The 17,262-nt window shown below is 51.9% G+C and overlaps 1 protein-coding gene across 3 annotated transcripts in view; it reads left to right on the top strand.

The window, feature by feature from the left end:
- The window catches only part of vav1 (vav guanine nucleotide exchange factor 1), a 174,446-nt gene that overhangs the window by 133,472 nt on the left and 23,712 nt on the right, over positions 1–17,262 (top strand). The window contains exons 17-23 of one of the 3 annotated variants that reach the window (XM_085971773.1): positions 1,436–1,527; positions 2,679–2,704; positions 10,871–10,916; positions 11,169–11,305; positions 12,560–12,619; positions 15,242–15,273; positions 15,474–15,590. In XM_085971773.1, the coding sequence (XP_085827899.1) occupies positions 1,436–1,527; positions 2,679–2,704; positions 10,871–10,916; positions 11,169–11,305; positions 12,560–12,619; positions 15,242–15,273; positions 15,474–15,590 (510 nt within the window). Of the gene's footprint in view, positions 1–1,435; positions 1,528–2,678; positions 2,705–10,870; positions 10,917–11,168; positions 11,306–12,559; positions 12,626–15,241; positions 15,274–15,473; positions 15,591–17,262 lie in introns of all 3 variants that reach the window. The other 2 variants (XM_085971772.1, XM_085971771.1) reach the window with 2 other exon arrangements.

Here is a 17,262-nt window from a genome sequence, read left to right as displayed (position 1 = left end):
GTGGCAAATTCCTAAAATACGCGCATACCCGTAGTCGCAGGGTGTAAATGTTTCTAACACAATCGCGGAAACAAAAAACCTTTATAATATCACCACTGTGTAAATGCCATTGAGGCTGCGGGTTCGAATCACCCAACTTGTGGATTGAGCCTGATTTTCCGGAGCTGTGGCGTGGGACAATGGTGAGAAAGTGTGGCTCAGTCTCGCCACCTGCAGGAACTTAATGTAACTACTAGTACTTACTGCTAGAAATGTTTTTTTATTTTAAATTAATTTCTAAATAAAATTGAAGGCTTGCGGAAAAAGAGAGATCAGTGTCCCGCGCCAGAGGCCTCATTTCCTGCTTGCCAGCAGAAATGACCTGCCCTACACCTGTTATATAGTACGATAGCAAAATACTGCGGAGGCTGGAAATCCGAAATAACAACAGAAAATGCTGGAAAAACTCAGCAGGCCAGGCAACATCCGTGGAGAGAGAAATAGAGTCAATGTTTCAGGTTGAAGACCCTTCATCAGAACTGAGAAAAAAGCAGGAAATGAAACAGATTAAAAAGCAAACAAAACCATCTCGTCTCGCCTTGAATATCTCTTAATGTCTCTTCACCGCTCCCAGACCTTCCCTTTTGTTCTTTCATCCCCTCCCCCATTTCCCAGCCCCCAAACTTGCTTTTTAATCCGTTTCATTTCCTGCTTTTTTTCTCAGTTCTGACGAAGGGTCTTCGACCTGAAACGTTAACTCTGTTTCTCTCTCCACGGATGTTGCCTGACCTGCTGAGTTTTTCCAGCGTCTTCTGTTGTTATTCCTGTTACACAGTATTTACAGCACAGAAACAGGCCATTCGGCCCAACTGGTCCGTGCCGGTGTTTCTGCTCCACACCAGCCTCCTCCCACCCTCTTCATCTCACCCTATCAGCATATCCTCCTATTCCTTTCTCCCTCATGTGTTTATTTGGCTTCTCCTTAAATGTATCTGTGCTATTCACCTCAACCACTCCCTGTGGTAGCGAGTTCCACATCCTCACCGCTCTTCGGGTAAGGGAGTTTCTCCTGAATTCCCGATTGGATTTATCAGTGGCTGTCTTATATTGATGGCCCCTAGCTCTGGTCTCATCTGCAAGCAGAAACATCTTCTCTACGTCAATCCTAGCAAACTCGTTCAGAATCTTGAAGACCTCCATCAGGCCACCCCTTCAGCCTTCTCCTTTCTAGAGAAGAGAGCCCCAGCCTGTTCAATCTCTCCCGATAGGTATCACCTCTCAGTTGTGGTATCGTCCCAGGTAATCTTTTTTGCACCTTCTGCAGTGTCCTTTTTATAATGTGGAGACCAGAACTGTTCACTGTAATCTCTGTGCGGTCCAACCAACGTTCTGTACAAGTTTAACGTAACACCTGCCCCCAAAATCACTCCCGTCTTTCTTTTCTGTCGCTCAACAGGGGCACCTTCTTCCAAGGCTATCGCTGCAACAAATGCAAGTCTGCAGCGCACAAGGAATGTTTAGGAAGGGTACCTCCATGTGGCAAGCAAGGTAAGACTCGCCTATCCAGACACTGGCACACACCTGGGCAGATAAGCTCACCTGTAGAGAGTTGGAGGGTGGAGCCGGTCTATATGCCCTTGGAGCCATTTAGGACTGAGATGAGGAGGAATTTCTTCACCCAGAGAGTGGTGAACCTGTGGAATTCTCTACCACAGAAGGCAGTTGAGGCCAATTCATTAAATATATTCAAGAAGGAGTTAGATATATTTCTTAAGGCTAAGGGGATCAAGGGATATGGGGAGAAAGCAGGGACAGGGTACTGAATTTGGATGATCAGCCATGATCTCATTGAATGGCGGAGCAGGCTCGAGGGGCCGAATGGCCTACTCCTGCTCCTATCGTCTATGTTTCTATGAGCCATTCCGTGATCTGCGATAATGAATGTGCCGATGGAGAGTCAGCAAGCAGTCCATTAATATGGCCAGGCTTGCAGACTGGGTGGGTGCCCACTGTTCTTTCATCATCTGGTGTCAGTCGTGGCCCAGTGGGCAGCTCTCTCGCCTCTGAGTCAGAAGGTTGTGGGTTCAAGTCCCGCTCCAGAGACTTGAGCACAAAAATCTAGGCTGACGCTCCCAGTGCAGTGCTGGGGGAGTGCTGCACTGCCGGAGGTGCCGTCTTTCGGGTTAGATGTTAAACCGAGGCTCCGTCTGCCCTCTCGGGGAGATGTGAAAGATCCCACGATGCTTGTTATAATTCTCATCATCATCAAGAAACTACTCGTGAAGTAACACTGGACGGCCAGCTGGTGGCGCTGTCCAAGGAGTATAAATACTCGGGCATGGGCCCCAGCTTGACAGGGACATTTTGTAAGACAAGGAACTAGTGAAGTACAACTAGACCTCCATGTTCTGAAACAAGTTGATTAAAGCCTTGCTTTATGCTCAAACCAAGTGCGTAGTGAGTTTTATTACGTCAATGCTATTTTGAAGAAGAGCAGGGACGTTCTCCCCGTTCTCCTGGCCTATATTTATCCCTCAATCAACATCACTAAAAGACGATTACCTGGTATTTATCACATTGCTGTTTGTGAGACGCTCGCTGGCCGAAACCTGGTACGAAAGGTTGTCACCCTGTTCCACTACCCTTAGTGTGACGAAGAAATTCCTGTTTTAAATCTTCTTCATGTTATTTATTTACAGACAGTGGATCATCGACTTTGACCAAGGTAATTCTGAATTTCTGACCTGTCTCTTTGCTGCTTCTAAAACTGCATTATGCCTTTTATCATAAAACTTTCCTCAAAAACCTGGCGAAATAAAAAAGATTATCTGGCCATTTTGGAGAGAGCACCAGTAAATTGGGGAATTAGGAGAGAGCACCAGTGAATGGGGGAATTGGGAGAGAGCACCAGTAAATGAGGGAATCGGGAGAGAGCACCAGTAAATTGGGGAATTAGGAGAGAGCACCAGTGAATGGGGGAATCGGGAGAGAGCACCAGTGAATGGGGGAATCAGGAGAGAGCACCAGTAAATGGGGGAATCGGGGGAGAGCACCAGTGAATGGGGGAATTGGGAGAGAGCACCAGTAAATGGGGGAATTGGGAGAGAGCACCAGTGAATGGGGGAATTGGGAGAGAGCACCAGTAAATGGGGGAATCGGGAGAGAGCCCCAGTAAATGAGGGAATCGGGAGAGAGCACCAGTGAATGGGGGAATTGGGAGAGAGCACCAGTAAATGGGGGAATCGGGAGAGAGCCCCAGTAAATGGGGGAATTGGGAGAGAGCACCAGTAAATGGGGGAATTGGGAGAGAGCACCAGTAAATGGGGGAATCGGGAGAGAGCCCCAGTAAATGGGGGAATCGGGAGAGAGCACCAGTAAATGAGGGAATCGGGAGAGAGCCCCAGTGAATGGGGGAATTGGGAGAGAGCCCCAGTGAATGGGGGAATTGGGAGAGAGCCCCAGTAAATGAGGGAATCGGGAGAGAGCACCAGTAAATGGGGGAATCAGGAGAGAGCACCAGTAAATGGGGGAATCGGGAGAGAGCACCAGTAAATGGGGGAATCGGGAGAGAGCCCCAGTAAATGGGGGAATCGGGAGAGAGCACCAGTAAATGGGGGAATCGGGAGAGAGCACCAGTAAATGGGGGAATCGGGAGAGAGCACCAGTAAATGGGGGAATCGGGGGAGAGCACCAGTAAATGGGGGAATCGGGAGAGAGCACCAGTAAATGGGGGAATCGGGAGAGAGCACCAGTAAATGGGGGAATCGGGAGAAAGCACCAGTAAATGGGGGAATCGGGAGAGAGCACCAGTAAATGGGGGAATCGGGAGAGAGCACCAGTAAATGGGGGAATCGGGAGAGAGCACCAGTAAATGGGGGAATTGGGAGAGAGCACCACTAAATGGGGGAATCGGGGGAGAGCACCAGTAACTGGGGGAATCGGGGGAGAGCACCAGTAAATGGGGGAATCGGGAGAGAGCACCAGTAAATGGGGGAATCGGGAGAGAGCACCAGTAAATGGGGGAATCGGGAGAGAGCACCAGTAAATGGGGGAATCGGGAGAGAGCACCAGTGAATGGGGGAATAGGGGGAGAGAGCACCAGTAAATGGGGGAATCGGGAGAGAGCACCAGTAAATGGGGGAATCGGGAGAGAGCACCAGTAAATGGGGGAATCGGGAGAGAGCACCAGTGAATGGGGGAATAGGGGGAGAGAGCACCAGTAAATGGGGGAATCGGGAGAGAGCACCAGTGAATGGGGGAATAGGGGGAGAGAGCACCAGTAAATGGGGGAATCGGGAGAGAGCACCAGTAAATGGGGGAATCGGGAGAGAGAGCACCAGTAAATGGGGGAATCGGGAGAGAGCACCAGTAAATGGGGGAATCGGGAGAGAGCCCAGTAAATGGGGGAATTGGGAGAGAGCCCAGTAAATGGGGGAATCGGGAGAGAGAGCACCAGTAAATGGGGGAATCGGGAGAGAGCACCAGTAAATGGGGGAATTGGGGGAGAGAGCACCAGTAAATGGGGGAATCGGGAGAGAGCACCAGTAAATGGGGGAATCGGGAGAGAGAGCACCAGTAAATGGGGGAATCGGGAGAGAGCACCAGTAAATGGGGGAATCGGGAGAGAGCACCAGTAAATGGGGGAATCGGGAGAGAGCACCAGTAAATGGGGGAATCGGGAGAGAGCCCCAGTAAATGGGGGAATCGGGAGAGAGCACCAGTAAATGGGGGAATTGGGAGAGCACCAGTAAATGGGGGAATCGGGAGAGAGAGCACCAGTAAATGGGGGAATCGGGAGAGAGAGCACCAGTAAATGGGGGAATCGGGAGAGAGCACCAGTAAATGGGGGAATCGGGAGAGAGCACCAGTAAATGGGGGAATCGGGAGAGAGCACCAGTAAATGGGGGAATCGGCAGAGAGCACCAGTAAATGGGGGAATCGGGAGAGAGCACCAGTAAATGGGGGAATCGGGAGAGAGCACCAGTAAATGGGGGAATCGGGAGAGAGCACCAGTAAATGGGGGAATCGGCAGAGAGCACCAGTAAATGGGGGAATCGGGAGAGAGCACCAGTAAATGGGGGAATCGGGAGAGAGCACCAGTAAATGGGGGAATCGGGAGAGAGCACCAGTAAATGGGGGAATCGGGAGAGAGCACCAGTAAATGGGGGAATCGGGAGAGAGCACCAGTAAATGGGGGAATCGGGAGAGAGCACCAGTAAATGGGGGAATCGGGAGGGAGCACCAGTAAATGGGGGAATCGGGAGAGAGAGCACCAGTAAATGGGGGAATCGGGAGAGAGCACCAGTAAATGGGGGAATCGGGAGAGAGCACCAGTAAATGGGGGAATCGGGAGAGAGCACCAGTAAATGGGGGAATCGGGAGGGAGCACCAGTAAATGGGGGAATCGGGAGAGAGAGCACCAGTAAATGGGGGAATCGGGAGAGAGCACCAGTAAATGGGGGAATCGGGAGAGAGCACCAGTAAATGGGGGAATCGGGAGAGAGCACCAGTAAATGGGGGAATCGGGAGAGAGCACCAGTAAATGGGGGAATCGGGAGAGAACACCAGTAAATGGGGGAATCGGGAGAGAACACCAGTAAATGGGGGAATCGGGAGAGAGCACCAGTAAATGGGGGAATCGGGGGAGAGCACCAGTAAATGGGGGAATCGGGAGAGAGCACCAGTAAATGGGGGAATCGGGAGAGAGCACCAGTAAATGGGGGAATCGGGAGAGAGCACCAGTAAGTGGGGGAATCGGGAGAGAGCACCAGTAAATGGGGGAATCGGGAGAGAGCACCAGTAAATGGGGGAATCGGGAGAGAGCACCAGTAAATGGGGGAATCGGGAGAGAGCACCAGTAAATGGGGGAATCGGGAGAGAGCACCAGTAAATGGGAGAATTGGGAGAGAGCACCAGTAAATGGGGGAATCGGGAGAGAGCACCAGTAAATGGGGGAATCGGGGGAGAGCACCAGTAAATGGGGGAATCGGGAGAGAGCACCAGTAAATGGGGGAATCGGGAGAGAGCACCAGTAAATGGGGGAATCGGGAGACAGCACCAGTAAATGGGGGAATCGGGAGAGAGCACCAGTAAATGGGGGAATCGGGAGAGAGCACCAGTAAATGGGGGAATTGGGAGAGAGCACCAGTAAATGGGGGAATTGGGAGAGAGAGCACCAGTAAATGGGGGAATCGGGAGAGAGCCCCAGTAAATGGGGGAATTGGGAGAGAGAGCACCAGTAAATGGGGGAATCGGGAGAGAGCACCAGTAAATGGGGGAATTGGGAGAGAGAGCACCAGTAAATGGGGGAATCGGGAGAGAGCACCAGTAAATGGGGGAATTGGGGGAGAGCCCAGTAAATGGGGGAATTGGGGGAGAGCACCAGTAAATGGGGGAATTGGGAGAGAGCACCAGTAAATGGGGGAATCGGGAGAGAGCACCAGTAAATGGGGGAATCGGGAGAGAGCACCAGTAAATGAGGGAATCGGGGGAGAGCACCAGTAAATGGGGGAATCGGGAGAGAGCACCAGTAAATGGGGGAATCGGGGGAGAGAGCACCAGTAAATGGGGGAATCGGGAGAGAGCACCAGTAAATGGGGGAATCGGGGGAGATAGCAGCAGTAAATGGGGGAATCGGGAGAGAGCACCAGTAAATGGGGGAATTGGGAGAGAGCCCCAGTGAATGGGGGAATTGGGAGAGAGAGCACCAGTAAATGGGGGAATCGGGAGAGAGCACCAGTGAATGGGGGAATCGGGAGAGAGCACCAGTGAATGGGGGAATCGGGAGAGAGCACCAGTAAATGGGGGAATCGGGAGAGAGCACCAGTGAATGGGGGAATCGGGAGAGAGCACCAGTAAATGGGGGAATTGGGAGAGAGAGCACCAGTAAATGGGGGAATCGGGAGAGAGCACCAGTAAATGGGGGAATTGGGAGAGAGAGCACCAGTAAATGGGGGAATCGGGAGAGAGCACCAGTAAATGGGGGAATTGGGGGAGAGCCCAGTAAATGGGGGAATTGGGGGAGAGCACCAGTAAATGGGGGAATTGGGAGAGAGCACCAGTAAATGGGGGAATCGGGAGAGAGCACCAGTAAATGGGGGAATCGGGGGAGAGCACCAGTAAATGGGGGAATCGGGAGAGAGCACCAGTAAATGGGGGAATCGGGGGAGAGAGCACCAGTAAATGGGGGAATCGGGAGAGAGCACCAGTAAATGGGGGAATCGGGGGAGGTAGCACCAGTAAATGGGGGAATCGGGAGAGAGCCCCAGTGAATGGGGGAATTGGGAGAGTGCCCCAGTGAATGGGGGAATTGGGAGAGAGCCCCAGTGAATGGGGGAATTGGGAGAGAGAGCACCAGTAAATGGGGGAATCGGGAGAGAGCACCAGTAAATGGGGGAATTGGGAGAGAGCACCAGTGAATGGGGGAATCGGGAGAGAGCACCAGTGAATGGGGGAATCGGGAGAGAGCACCAGTAAATGGGGGAATCGGGAGAGAGCACCAGTGAATGGGGGAATCGGGAGAGAGCACCAGTGAATGGGGGAATCGGGAGAGAGCACCAGTAAATGGGGGAATTGGGAGAGAGCACCAGTAAATGGGGGAATTGGGGGAGAGCACCAGTAAATGGGGGAATCGGGAGAGAGCACCAGTAAATGGAGGAATTGGGAGAGAGCACCAGTAAATGGGGGAATCGGGAGAGAGCACCAGTAAATGGGGGAATCGGGAGAGAGCCCCAGTAAATGGGGGAATCGGGAGAGAGCACCAGTAAATGGGGGAATCGGGAGAGAGCACCAGTAAATGGGGGAATCGGGAGAGAGCCCCAGTAAATGGGGGAATCGGGAGAGAGCCCCAGTAAATGGGGGAATCGGGAGAGAGCCCCGGTAAATGGGGGAATCGGGAGAGAGCCCCAGTAAATGGGGGAATCGGGAGGAGCCCCAGTAAATGGGGGAATCGGGAGAGAGCCCCAGTAAATGGGGGAATCGGGAGAGAGCCCCAGTAAATGGGGGAATCGGGAGGAGCCCCAGTAAATGGGGGAATCGGGAGAGAGCACCAGTAAATGGGGGAATCGGGAGAGAGCACCAGTAAATGGGGGAATCGGGAGACAGCACCAGTAAATGGGGGAATCGGGAGAGAGCACCAGTAAATGGGGGAATCGGGAGAGAGCACCAGTAAATGGGGGAATTGGGAGAGAGCACCAGTAAATGGGGGAATTGGGAGAGAGAGCACCAGTAAATGGGGGAATCGGGAGAGAGCCCCAGTAAATGGGGGAATTGGGAGAGAGAGCACCAGTAAATGGGGGAATCGGGAGAGAGCACCAGTAAATGGGGGAATTGGGAGAGAGAGCACCAGTAAATGGGGGAATCGGGAGAGAGCACCAGTAAATGGGGGAATTGGGGGAGAGCCCAGTAAATGGGGGAATTGGGGGAGAGCACCAGTAAATGGGGGAATTGGGAGAGAGCACCAGTAAATGGGGGAATCGGGAGAGAGCACCAGTAAATGGGGGAATCGGGAGAGAGCACCAGTAAATGGGGGAATCGGGGGAGAGCACCAGTAAATGGGGGAATCGGGAGAGAGCACCAGTAAATGGGGGAATCGGGGGAGAGAGCACCAGTAAATGGGGGAATCGGGAGAGAGCACCAGTAAATGGGGGAATCGGGGGAGATAGCAGCAGTAAATGGGGGAATTGGGAGAGAGCACCAGTAAATGGGGGAATTGGGAGAGAGCCCCAGTGAATGGGGGAATTGGGAGAGAGAGCACCAGTAAATGGGGGAATCGGGAGAGAGCACCAGTGAATGGGGGAATCGGGAGAGAGCACCAGTGAATGGGGGAATCGGGAGAGAGCACCAGTAAATGGGGGAATCGGGAGAGAGCACCAGTGAATGGGGGAATCGGGAGAGAGCACCAGTAAATGGGGGAATTGGGAGAGAGAGCACCAGTAAATGGGGGAATCGGGAGAGAGCACCAGTAAATGGGGGAATTGGGAGAGAGAGCACCAGTAAATGGGGGAATCGGGAGAGAGCACCAGTAAATGGGGGAATTGGGGGAGAGCCCAGTAAATGGGGGAATTGGGGGAGAGCACCAGTAAATGGGGGAATTGGGAGAGAGCACCAGTAAATGGGGGAATCGGGAGAGAGCACCAGTAAATGGGGGAATCGGGAGAGAGCACCAGTAAATGGGGGAATCGGGGGAGAGCACCAGTAAATGGGGGAATCGGGAGAGAGCACCAGTAAATGGGGGAATCGGGGGAGAGAGCACCAGTAAATGGGGGAATCGGGAGAGAGCACCAGTAAATGGGGGAATCGGGGGAGATAGCACCAGTAAATGGGGGAATCGGGAGAGAGCACCAGTAAATGGGGGAATTGGGAGAGAGCCCCAGTGAATGGGGGAATTGGGAGAGAGAGCACCAGTAAATGGGGGAATCGGGAGAGAGCACCAGTGAATGGGGGAATCGGGAGAGAGCACCAGTGAATGGGGGAATCGGGAGAGAGCACCAGTAAATGGGGGAATCGGGAGAGAGCACCAGTGAATGGGGGAATCGGGAGAGAGCACCAGTAAATGGGGGAATCGGGAGAGAGCACCAGTAAATGGGGGAATTGGGAGAGAGCACCAGTAAATGGGGGAATTGGGAGAGAGCACCAGTAAATGGGGGAATCGGGAGAGAGCACCAGTAAATGGGGGAATCGGGAGAGAGCACCAGTAAATGGGGGAATCGGGAGAGAGCCCCAGTAAATGGGGGAATCGGGAGAGAGCCCCAGTAAATGGGGGAATCGGGAGAGAGCCCCGGTAAATGGGGGAATCGGGAGAGAGCCCCAGTAAATGGGGGAATCGGGAGGAGCCCCAGTAAATGGGGGAATCGGGAGAGAGCCCCAGTAAATGGGGGAATCGGGGGAGAGCACCAGTAAATGGGGGAATCGGGGGAGAGCACCAGTAAATGGGGGAATCGGGGGAGAGCACCAGTAAATGGGGGAATCGGGAGAGAGCACCAGTAAATGGGGGAATCGGGAGAGAGCACCAGTAAATGGGGGAATTGGGAGAGAGCACCAGTAAATGGGGGAATTGGGGGAGAGCCCCAGTAAATGGGGGAATCGGGAGAGAGCACCAGTAAATGGGGGAATCGGGAGAGAGCACCAGTAAATGGGGGAATTGGGAGAGAGCACCAGTAAATGGGGGAATTGGGGGAGAGCCCCAGTAAATGGGGGAATTGGGAGAGAGCCCCAGTAAATGGGGGAATCGGGAGAGAGCACCAGTAAATGGGGGAATCGGGAGAGAGCCCCAGTAAATGGGGGAATTGGGAGAGAGAGCACCAGTAAATGGGGGAATTGGGAGAGAGCACCAGTAAATGGGGGAATCGGGAGAGAGCACCAGTAAATGGGGGAATTGGGAGAGAGCCCCAGTAAATGGGGGAATCGGGAGAGAGCACCAGTAAATGGGGGAATCGGGAGAGAGCCCCAGTAAATGGGGGAATTGGGAGAGAGAGCACCAGTAAATGGAGGAATCGGGAGAGAGCCCCAGTAAATGGGGGAATTGGGAGAGAGCCCCAGTAAATGGGGGAATTGGGAGAGAGCCCCAGTAAATGGGGGAATTGGGAGAGAGCCCCAGTAAATGGGGGAATTGGGAGAGAGCCCCAGTAAATAGGCTCTTTCTTTTGAAAAGGGAAGGCTGAGGGGTGACCTAATAGAGGTCTAAAATTATGAAGGGGTTCAACAGGATAGGCAGAGACGATCTTTCCACTTGTGAAGGTGTCCAAAACTAGGGGCCATAAGTAGAAAAGGCAAAATACTGCGGATGCTGGAAATAAATGATGTGATACTGATGAAGGGATCCATAAACCCGCTCTGTATTACAAATAAAGTTAGACTTGTCACTTCTTAACAAACAAAATATTTTGTTCAGCAGAGTAAAAGTCACAGAAATCCCCCAAACCGACCGCTCAAAACAGGTAAGCACCTTGTTCAGTACTTAATAAATAATATTATAACTGAATACCTTAAAGTTCTCACACTTTGTACACTGGAATAGCAATCAGCCCTGCGATATCTGGCCTAGATTGGATTAGATGTAATTGGAGAGCTGGCGCATGGCCATCCTTTGCTTTGATCAGCAAGGAGAGCGGGACATTGATGGAGAATGGGGGGAGGAGGAGGATTGGGGAGAAGGTAATTGACAATCTCCCTTCCTTGTTCTCTTTCAGGTTTGCCCAAAACGGAAGTTTACCAAGACTATTATGGGATGCCCCCTCCGCCTGTGGCCTTCGGTCCGGCTCTAAAGCTGGTTTTAGGAGATATAATTGAACTCACCAAAGCCGAGGTGGAACAGCAGTGGTGGGAGGTGAGCAACGTCGCCCTGGTGCTACAGTGGCTTTTCTTATTGTTGCTGTTTTAACATTCTTGCTCATTTTCAAAGAGCCGGCACAGGCATGATGGGCTGAATGTCCTCCTTCCGTGCGATATGATTGTATATCTTTTACTCCTACATCAGTTAGTGTTGGTGCCCATTAGATCATCAAGCAGCTATGTTTTTATTGCACTTTGAGCAGGCGATACTTAATCAGAAACAGCTACCCTGGCTAACATTCCCAACCCTAGCACCAAGGCCAGTTGTGGCGCCCGACTACTGGCCTGAATGAGATAAGCTACCTCCGGTAAAGACCAGAGCTCAGACCAGAAACCACCCTATCCTCACTGCATGTATTCACTTGAGCTTAGCTTGGAGCCGTTGAAGTGAGGAATGGGCTCCCGTCATGATCGCTGATGCCAGCTCCGTTGAAGCATTCAGCAGGAAAATGGACCAATTCGCAATTCAACACGGAATTTCTGGAGCCCAATACTGAAGGGAGACATCTCCGGTGCTGTGTACCGTGCAGCGGGCGATTAGGAAATTTGGGTGCAACATTGGAAGTTGACGAGTGTCAGCTGTGGCTCAGTGGGTAACACACTCGCCTCTGAGTCAGAAGATCGTGGGTTCAAGTCCCCACTCCAGGGACTTGAGCACAAAAATCCAGGCTGACACTCCAGTGCAGTGCTGAGCTGAGGAAGTGCTGCACTGTTGGAGGCGCCGTCTTTCGGATGAGACGTTCAACCGAGGCCCCGTCTGCCCCCCTTCAGATGGGCGTAAAAGATCCCACGGCCACTATTTCAAAGCAGAGCAGGGGAGTTCTCCCCTGTGTGCTGGCCAATAGTTCTCCCTCAAACAACATAACAAAAACAGATGACCTGGTCATTTTCACATTGCTGTTTGTGGGAGCTTGCTGTGCGCAAATTGGCTGCCGCGTTTCCCACGTTACAACAGTGACTAAACACCAAAAGTACTTCATTGGCTGTGAAGCGCTTTGGGACGTCCGGTGGTCGTGAAGGGCGCTGTAGAAATGCAAGTCTTTCTTTCTTATCTGGGATGACATATAAGCCATCAGGTCTTGTCTACAGTTGTGATTCAAGTAAGTTAGATACCTGGGAGAGGACATTACTGATGGCCAAGGTTCCTGCTCTTTGTTGTCACCCACAGTGTTGTTTGACTATCAAATAGTGGTGAGTTAACATAAAAGGTAAAGATATCTAATGTGTGTTTTTCTTTTAATGGCTTCAGGGAAGAAACACATCCACGAATGACATTGGCTGGTTCCCCTGCACTAAAGTAAAACCCTTTGTATGTGTAAGTAAAGAAAACTTGACTTGTGCACCAGATCCTTATTCTCTACATATACTGTTTGATTGGGGAGGCCACACTGGGGTAGAGTGCTGAACTGCCGGGGTTTTCGAGTGTTAGGGTGTGGCCAAGAGTTCCCAATCTAAGCCATGCCGGCACAGGCACGATGGGCCAAATGGCCTCCTCCTCTGCCGTGTCATTCTAGATTACCAGAGGGACTGACTGAGGGCCTCAACGTCAACTTTAGTAGAGCGGCATCTCTTCCTGCACCAGTGTGGTAATCTTCCATCTGGCGTTATCGGTCATTCCGTGGCTTCTCTGAGGGAGCTCACTAATTTAAAGGAAATTATTGACCAATTCATTCTAGGGCTCCTGTTTCTGGGCCTCAGCCTCTAGTTCTGGACTCCCCAGCCAGGGGAAATGCCCGCCTTCCATTTACAGACATCAGTGCCTTACACCAGGCAGAGAGATGGACTAGGCCCCACACCCATTCCGCTGACATTTATAAGTGCTGGATGGGCAAGAGGCAGCGGTATTGGCAGGGACAGGGGGGGGATCCACCAGGCTGATACCTGGGATGGCAGGAATGACGTATGAGGAGAGATTGGGTCGATTGGGCTTATACTCGCTGGAGTTTAGAAGATTGAGAGGGGATCTCATCGAAACTTATAAAATTCTAACAGGACTAGACAGACTAGATGCTGGAAGGATGTTCCCGATGGTTGGGGAGTCCAGAACCAGGGGTCACAGTCTAAGGATAAGGGGTAAGCCATTTAGGACAGAGATGAGGAGGAATTTCTTCACCCAGAGAGTGGTGAACCTGTGGAATTCTCTACCACAGAAGGCAGTTGAGGCCAATTCATTAAATATATTCAAGAAGGAGTTAGATATATTTCTTAAGGCTAAAGGGATCAAGGGATATGGGGAGAAGGCAGGGACAGGGTACTGAATTTGGACGATTAGCCATGATCTCATTGAATGGCGGAGCAGGCTCGAGGGGCCAAATGGCCTACTCCTGCTCCTATCTTCTATGTTTCTATGTGTGGCGGGAGATTTTGCTCGGGGCAGGAGCCTGATAGTGGGCCATACTACGCTATCTTGGCCCCATTGCAGTGTCAGCTGTGGCTCAGTGGGTGGCGCTCTCTCGCCTCTGAGTCAGAAGGTTGTGGGTTCAAGTCCCACTCCAGAGACTTGAGTACAAAAATCTAAGACTGACACTTCAGTCGAGTGCTGCACTGTCGGAGGTGCCGTCTTTCAGATGAGACGTTAAACCGAGGCCTCGTCTACTCTCTCAGGTGGACGTAAAATATCCAATTGCACTATTTTGAAGAAGAGCAGGGGGAGTTCTCCCGGTGTCCTGGGCAATATTTCTTCCTCAACCAACATAACAAAAACGGATTATCTGGTCATTATCTGTTTGTGGGAGCTTGCTGTGCGCAAATTGGCTGCTGCGTTTCCCACATTACAACAGTGACTACACTTCAAAAGTAAAGCGCTTTGAGACATCTGGTGGTTGTGAAAGGCGCTATATAAATGCAAGTCTTTCTTGTTTTTCATTCTCTTGCTGTAATCCCTCCTGAGTGAAAATTCCAGCCCACGACATCTGGTCAGTCACAGAATGGTGTGCTTCATGCAAAGAGCGTGCAATAGAGCCTTATCTCGCACTCCTATTGTACACAAATTTACTGCATGTACATATGATAACAGTGGAACAAAACTACTTTCTCACGGGCTTGAGAAGTTTAAAAATACAACATGCAAATACAATCTCCTCTTACTATCAGCGAGTGCCAGTGTTGCCATAGCAACTCTGACAGTATGGCTACCGCCTCCCTCCCCCACCCCCAGCAGGTCAGAGGCTGGGTATTCTGGGGCGAGTGCCTCACCTCCTGACTCCCCAAAGCCTTTCCACCATCTACAAGGCACAAGTCAGGAGTGTGATGGAATACTCTCCACTTGCCTGGATGAGTGCACCTCCAACAACACTCAAGAAGCTCGACACCATCCAGGACAAAGCAGCCCGCTTGATTGGCACCCCATCCACCACCTTAAACATTCACTCCCTCCACCGCCGGCGTACCGTGGCTGCAGTGTGTACCATCTACAAGATGCACTGCAGCAACTCGCCAAGGCTCCTTCGGCAGCACCTCCCCAAACCCGCGACCTCTTCCACCTAGAAGGACGAGGGCAGCAGGCGCATGTGAACACCACCACCTCCAAGTTCCTCTCCAAGTCACACACCATCCTGACTTGGAAGTATATCGGCCGATCCTTCATCGTCGCTGGGTCAAAATCCTGGAACTCCCTACCTAACAGCACTGTGGGAGTACCTTCACCTCACGGACTGCAGCGGTTCAAGAAGGCGGCTCACCACCACCTTCTCAAGGGCAACTAGGGATGGGCAATAAATGCTGGGCCTTGCCAGCGACGCCCAGATCCCATGAATGAAAAAAACCCAATATGCAGATGATCCCAAGGGAGTGTGCCAGAATCTGCAGGATGTCTCCAGGGGTGTGTCTATATTTCCCCTACACAGAAAAGTCAGAAAACTACTTGGGTAGAAGCCGTTAAATTAAAATAGTCGATATTTAATATGGTTTCAATGTACTTTGTATCTTCCAGGCACTTCAAGTCGACTATTCCACCTGCCCCTGGTAAGCACAATAGTATAAAATACTTTCACTGTGAACATATTTTTCTCCCAATAAAAATACTTTTGGATGTTCCCTCAGGCCAGCGCTGTATAATTTGGCACAGGATAAATTGCATTGTTACACAAACTGAGGCATTTGCTGCTGACTTCGAGGAAGCACAGAGTTTGTCCCGAAGTAACCTTGTGATTTCTCTCTCGCAGGTACGCTGGGCCGATGGAACGTGGTCAGGCGGAGACCATTCTCAGCAGTCGTTCGGATGGCACCTACCTCGTGAGGCAGCGAGTGAAGGACGCTGGGGAATACGCCATCAGCATCAAGTAAGGAGGGACAATTAGCGCAGTGCATGGCCGCATATATATAATCTCCATCTTCATTCCTTTTCTGCTAAGCCTGTGAAGGTAGTTGTAGTGTACAGTGTTTGTGAAAAGATTCACCCGTACAGTGATGTGACAGGATTCACCCGTACAGTGTGTGTGACAGGATTCACCCGTACAGTGTGTGTGACGAGATTCACCCGTACAGTGTGTGTGACGAGGTTCACCCGTACAGTGTGTGTGACAGGATTCGCCCGTACAGTGCGTGTGACGAGGTTCGCCCGTACAGTGTGTGTGACAGGATTCACCCGTACAGTGCGTGTGACGAGGTTCACCCGTACAGTGTGTGTGACAGGATTCACCCGTACAGTGCGTGTGACGAGTTTCACCCGTACAGTGTGTGTGACGAGGTTCACCCGTACAGTGCGTGTGACAGGATTCACCTGTACAGTGCGTGTGACCAGGTTCACCCGTACAGTGTGTGTGAGGAGGTTCACCCGTACAGTGTGTGTGAGGAGGTTCACCCATACAGTGTGTGTGACGAGGTTCACCCGTAAAGTGTGTGTGACGAGGTTCACCCGTACAGTGCGTGTGACGAGGTTCACCCGTACAGTGTGAGTGACGAGGTTCACCCGTACAGTGCGTGTGACGAGGTTCACCCGTACAGTGTGTGTGATGAGGTTCACCCGTACAGTTCGTGTGACGAGGATTCACCCGTACAGTGTGTGTGACGAGGTTCACCCGTACAGTGTGTGTGATGAGGTTCACCCGTACAGTGCGTGTGACGAGGTTCACCCGTACAGTGTGTGTGATGAGGTTCACCCGTACAGTTCGTGTGACGAGGATTCACCCGTACAGTGCGTGTGACGAGGTTCACCCGTACAGTGCGTGTGATGAGGTTCACCCGTACAGTGCGTGTGACGAGGTTCACCCGTACAGTGCATGTGACAAGGTTCACCCGTACAGTGTGTGTGACGAGGTTCACCCGTACAGTGCGTGTGACAGGATTCACCAATACAGTGTGTGTGACGAGGTTCACCCATACAGTGAGTGTGACGAGGTTCACCCGTACAGTGAGTGTGACGAGGTTCACCCGTACAGTGTGTGTGACGAGGTTCACCCGTACAGTGCGTGTGACAGGATTCACCCGTACAGTGCATGTGACGAGGTTCACCCGTACAGTGCGTGTGACGAGGTTCACCCGTACAGTGCGTGTGACAGGATTCACCCGTACAGTGCGCGTGACGAGGTTCACCCGTACAGTGCGCGTGACGAGGTTCACCCGTACAGTGTGCGTGACGAGGTTCACCCATACAGTGTGTGTGACAGGATTCACCCGTACAGTGCGTGTGACGAGGTTCACCCGTACAGTGAGCATGACGAGGTTCACCCGTACAGTGTGTGTGACAGGATTCACCCGTACAGTGTGTGTGACGAGGTTCACCCGTACAGTGTGTGTGACGAGGTTCACCCGTACAGTGTGTGTGACGAGGTTCACCCGTACAGTGCGTGTCACGAGGTTCACCCGTACAGTGCGTGTGACGAGGTTCACCAGTACAGTGCGTGTGACGAGGTTCAGCCGTACAGTGCGTGTGACGAGGTTCACCCGTACAGTGCGTGTGACGAGGTTCACCCGTACAGTGCGTGTGACGAGGTTCACCCGTACAGTGCGTGG

The sequence above is a fragment of the Somniosus microcephalus genome, chromosome 31, assembly GCF_052327205.1.
Source record: "Somniosus microcephalus isolate GS21.2 chromosome 31, FLI_Smic_1.0, whole genome shotgun sequence".
Taxonomy (NCBI): Eukaryota; Metazoa; Chordata; class Chondrichthyes; order Squaliformes; family Somniosidae; genus Somniosus; species Somniosus microcephalus.
This window is presented reverse-complemented; position numbering and strand designations above follow the sequence as displayed.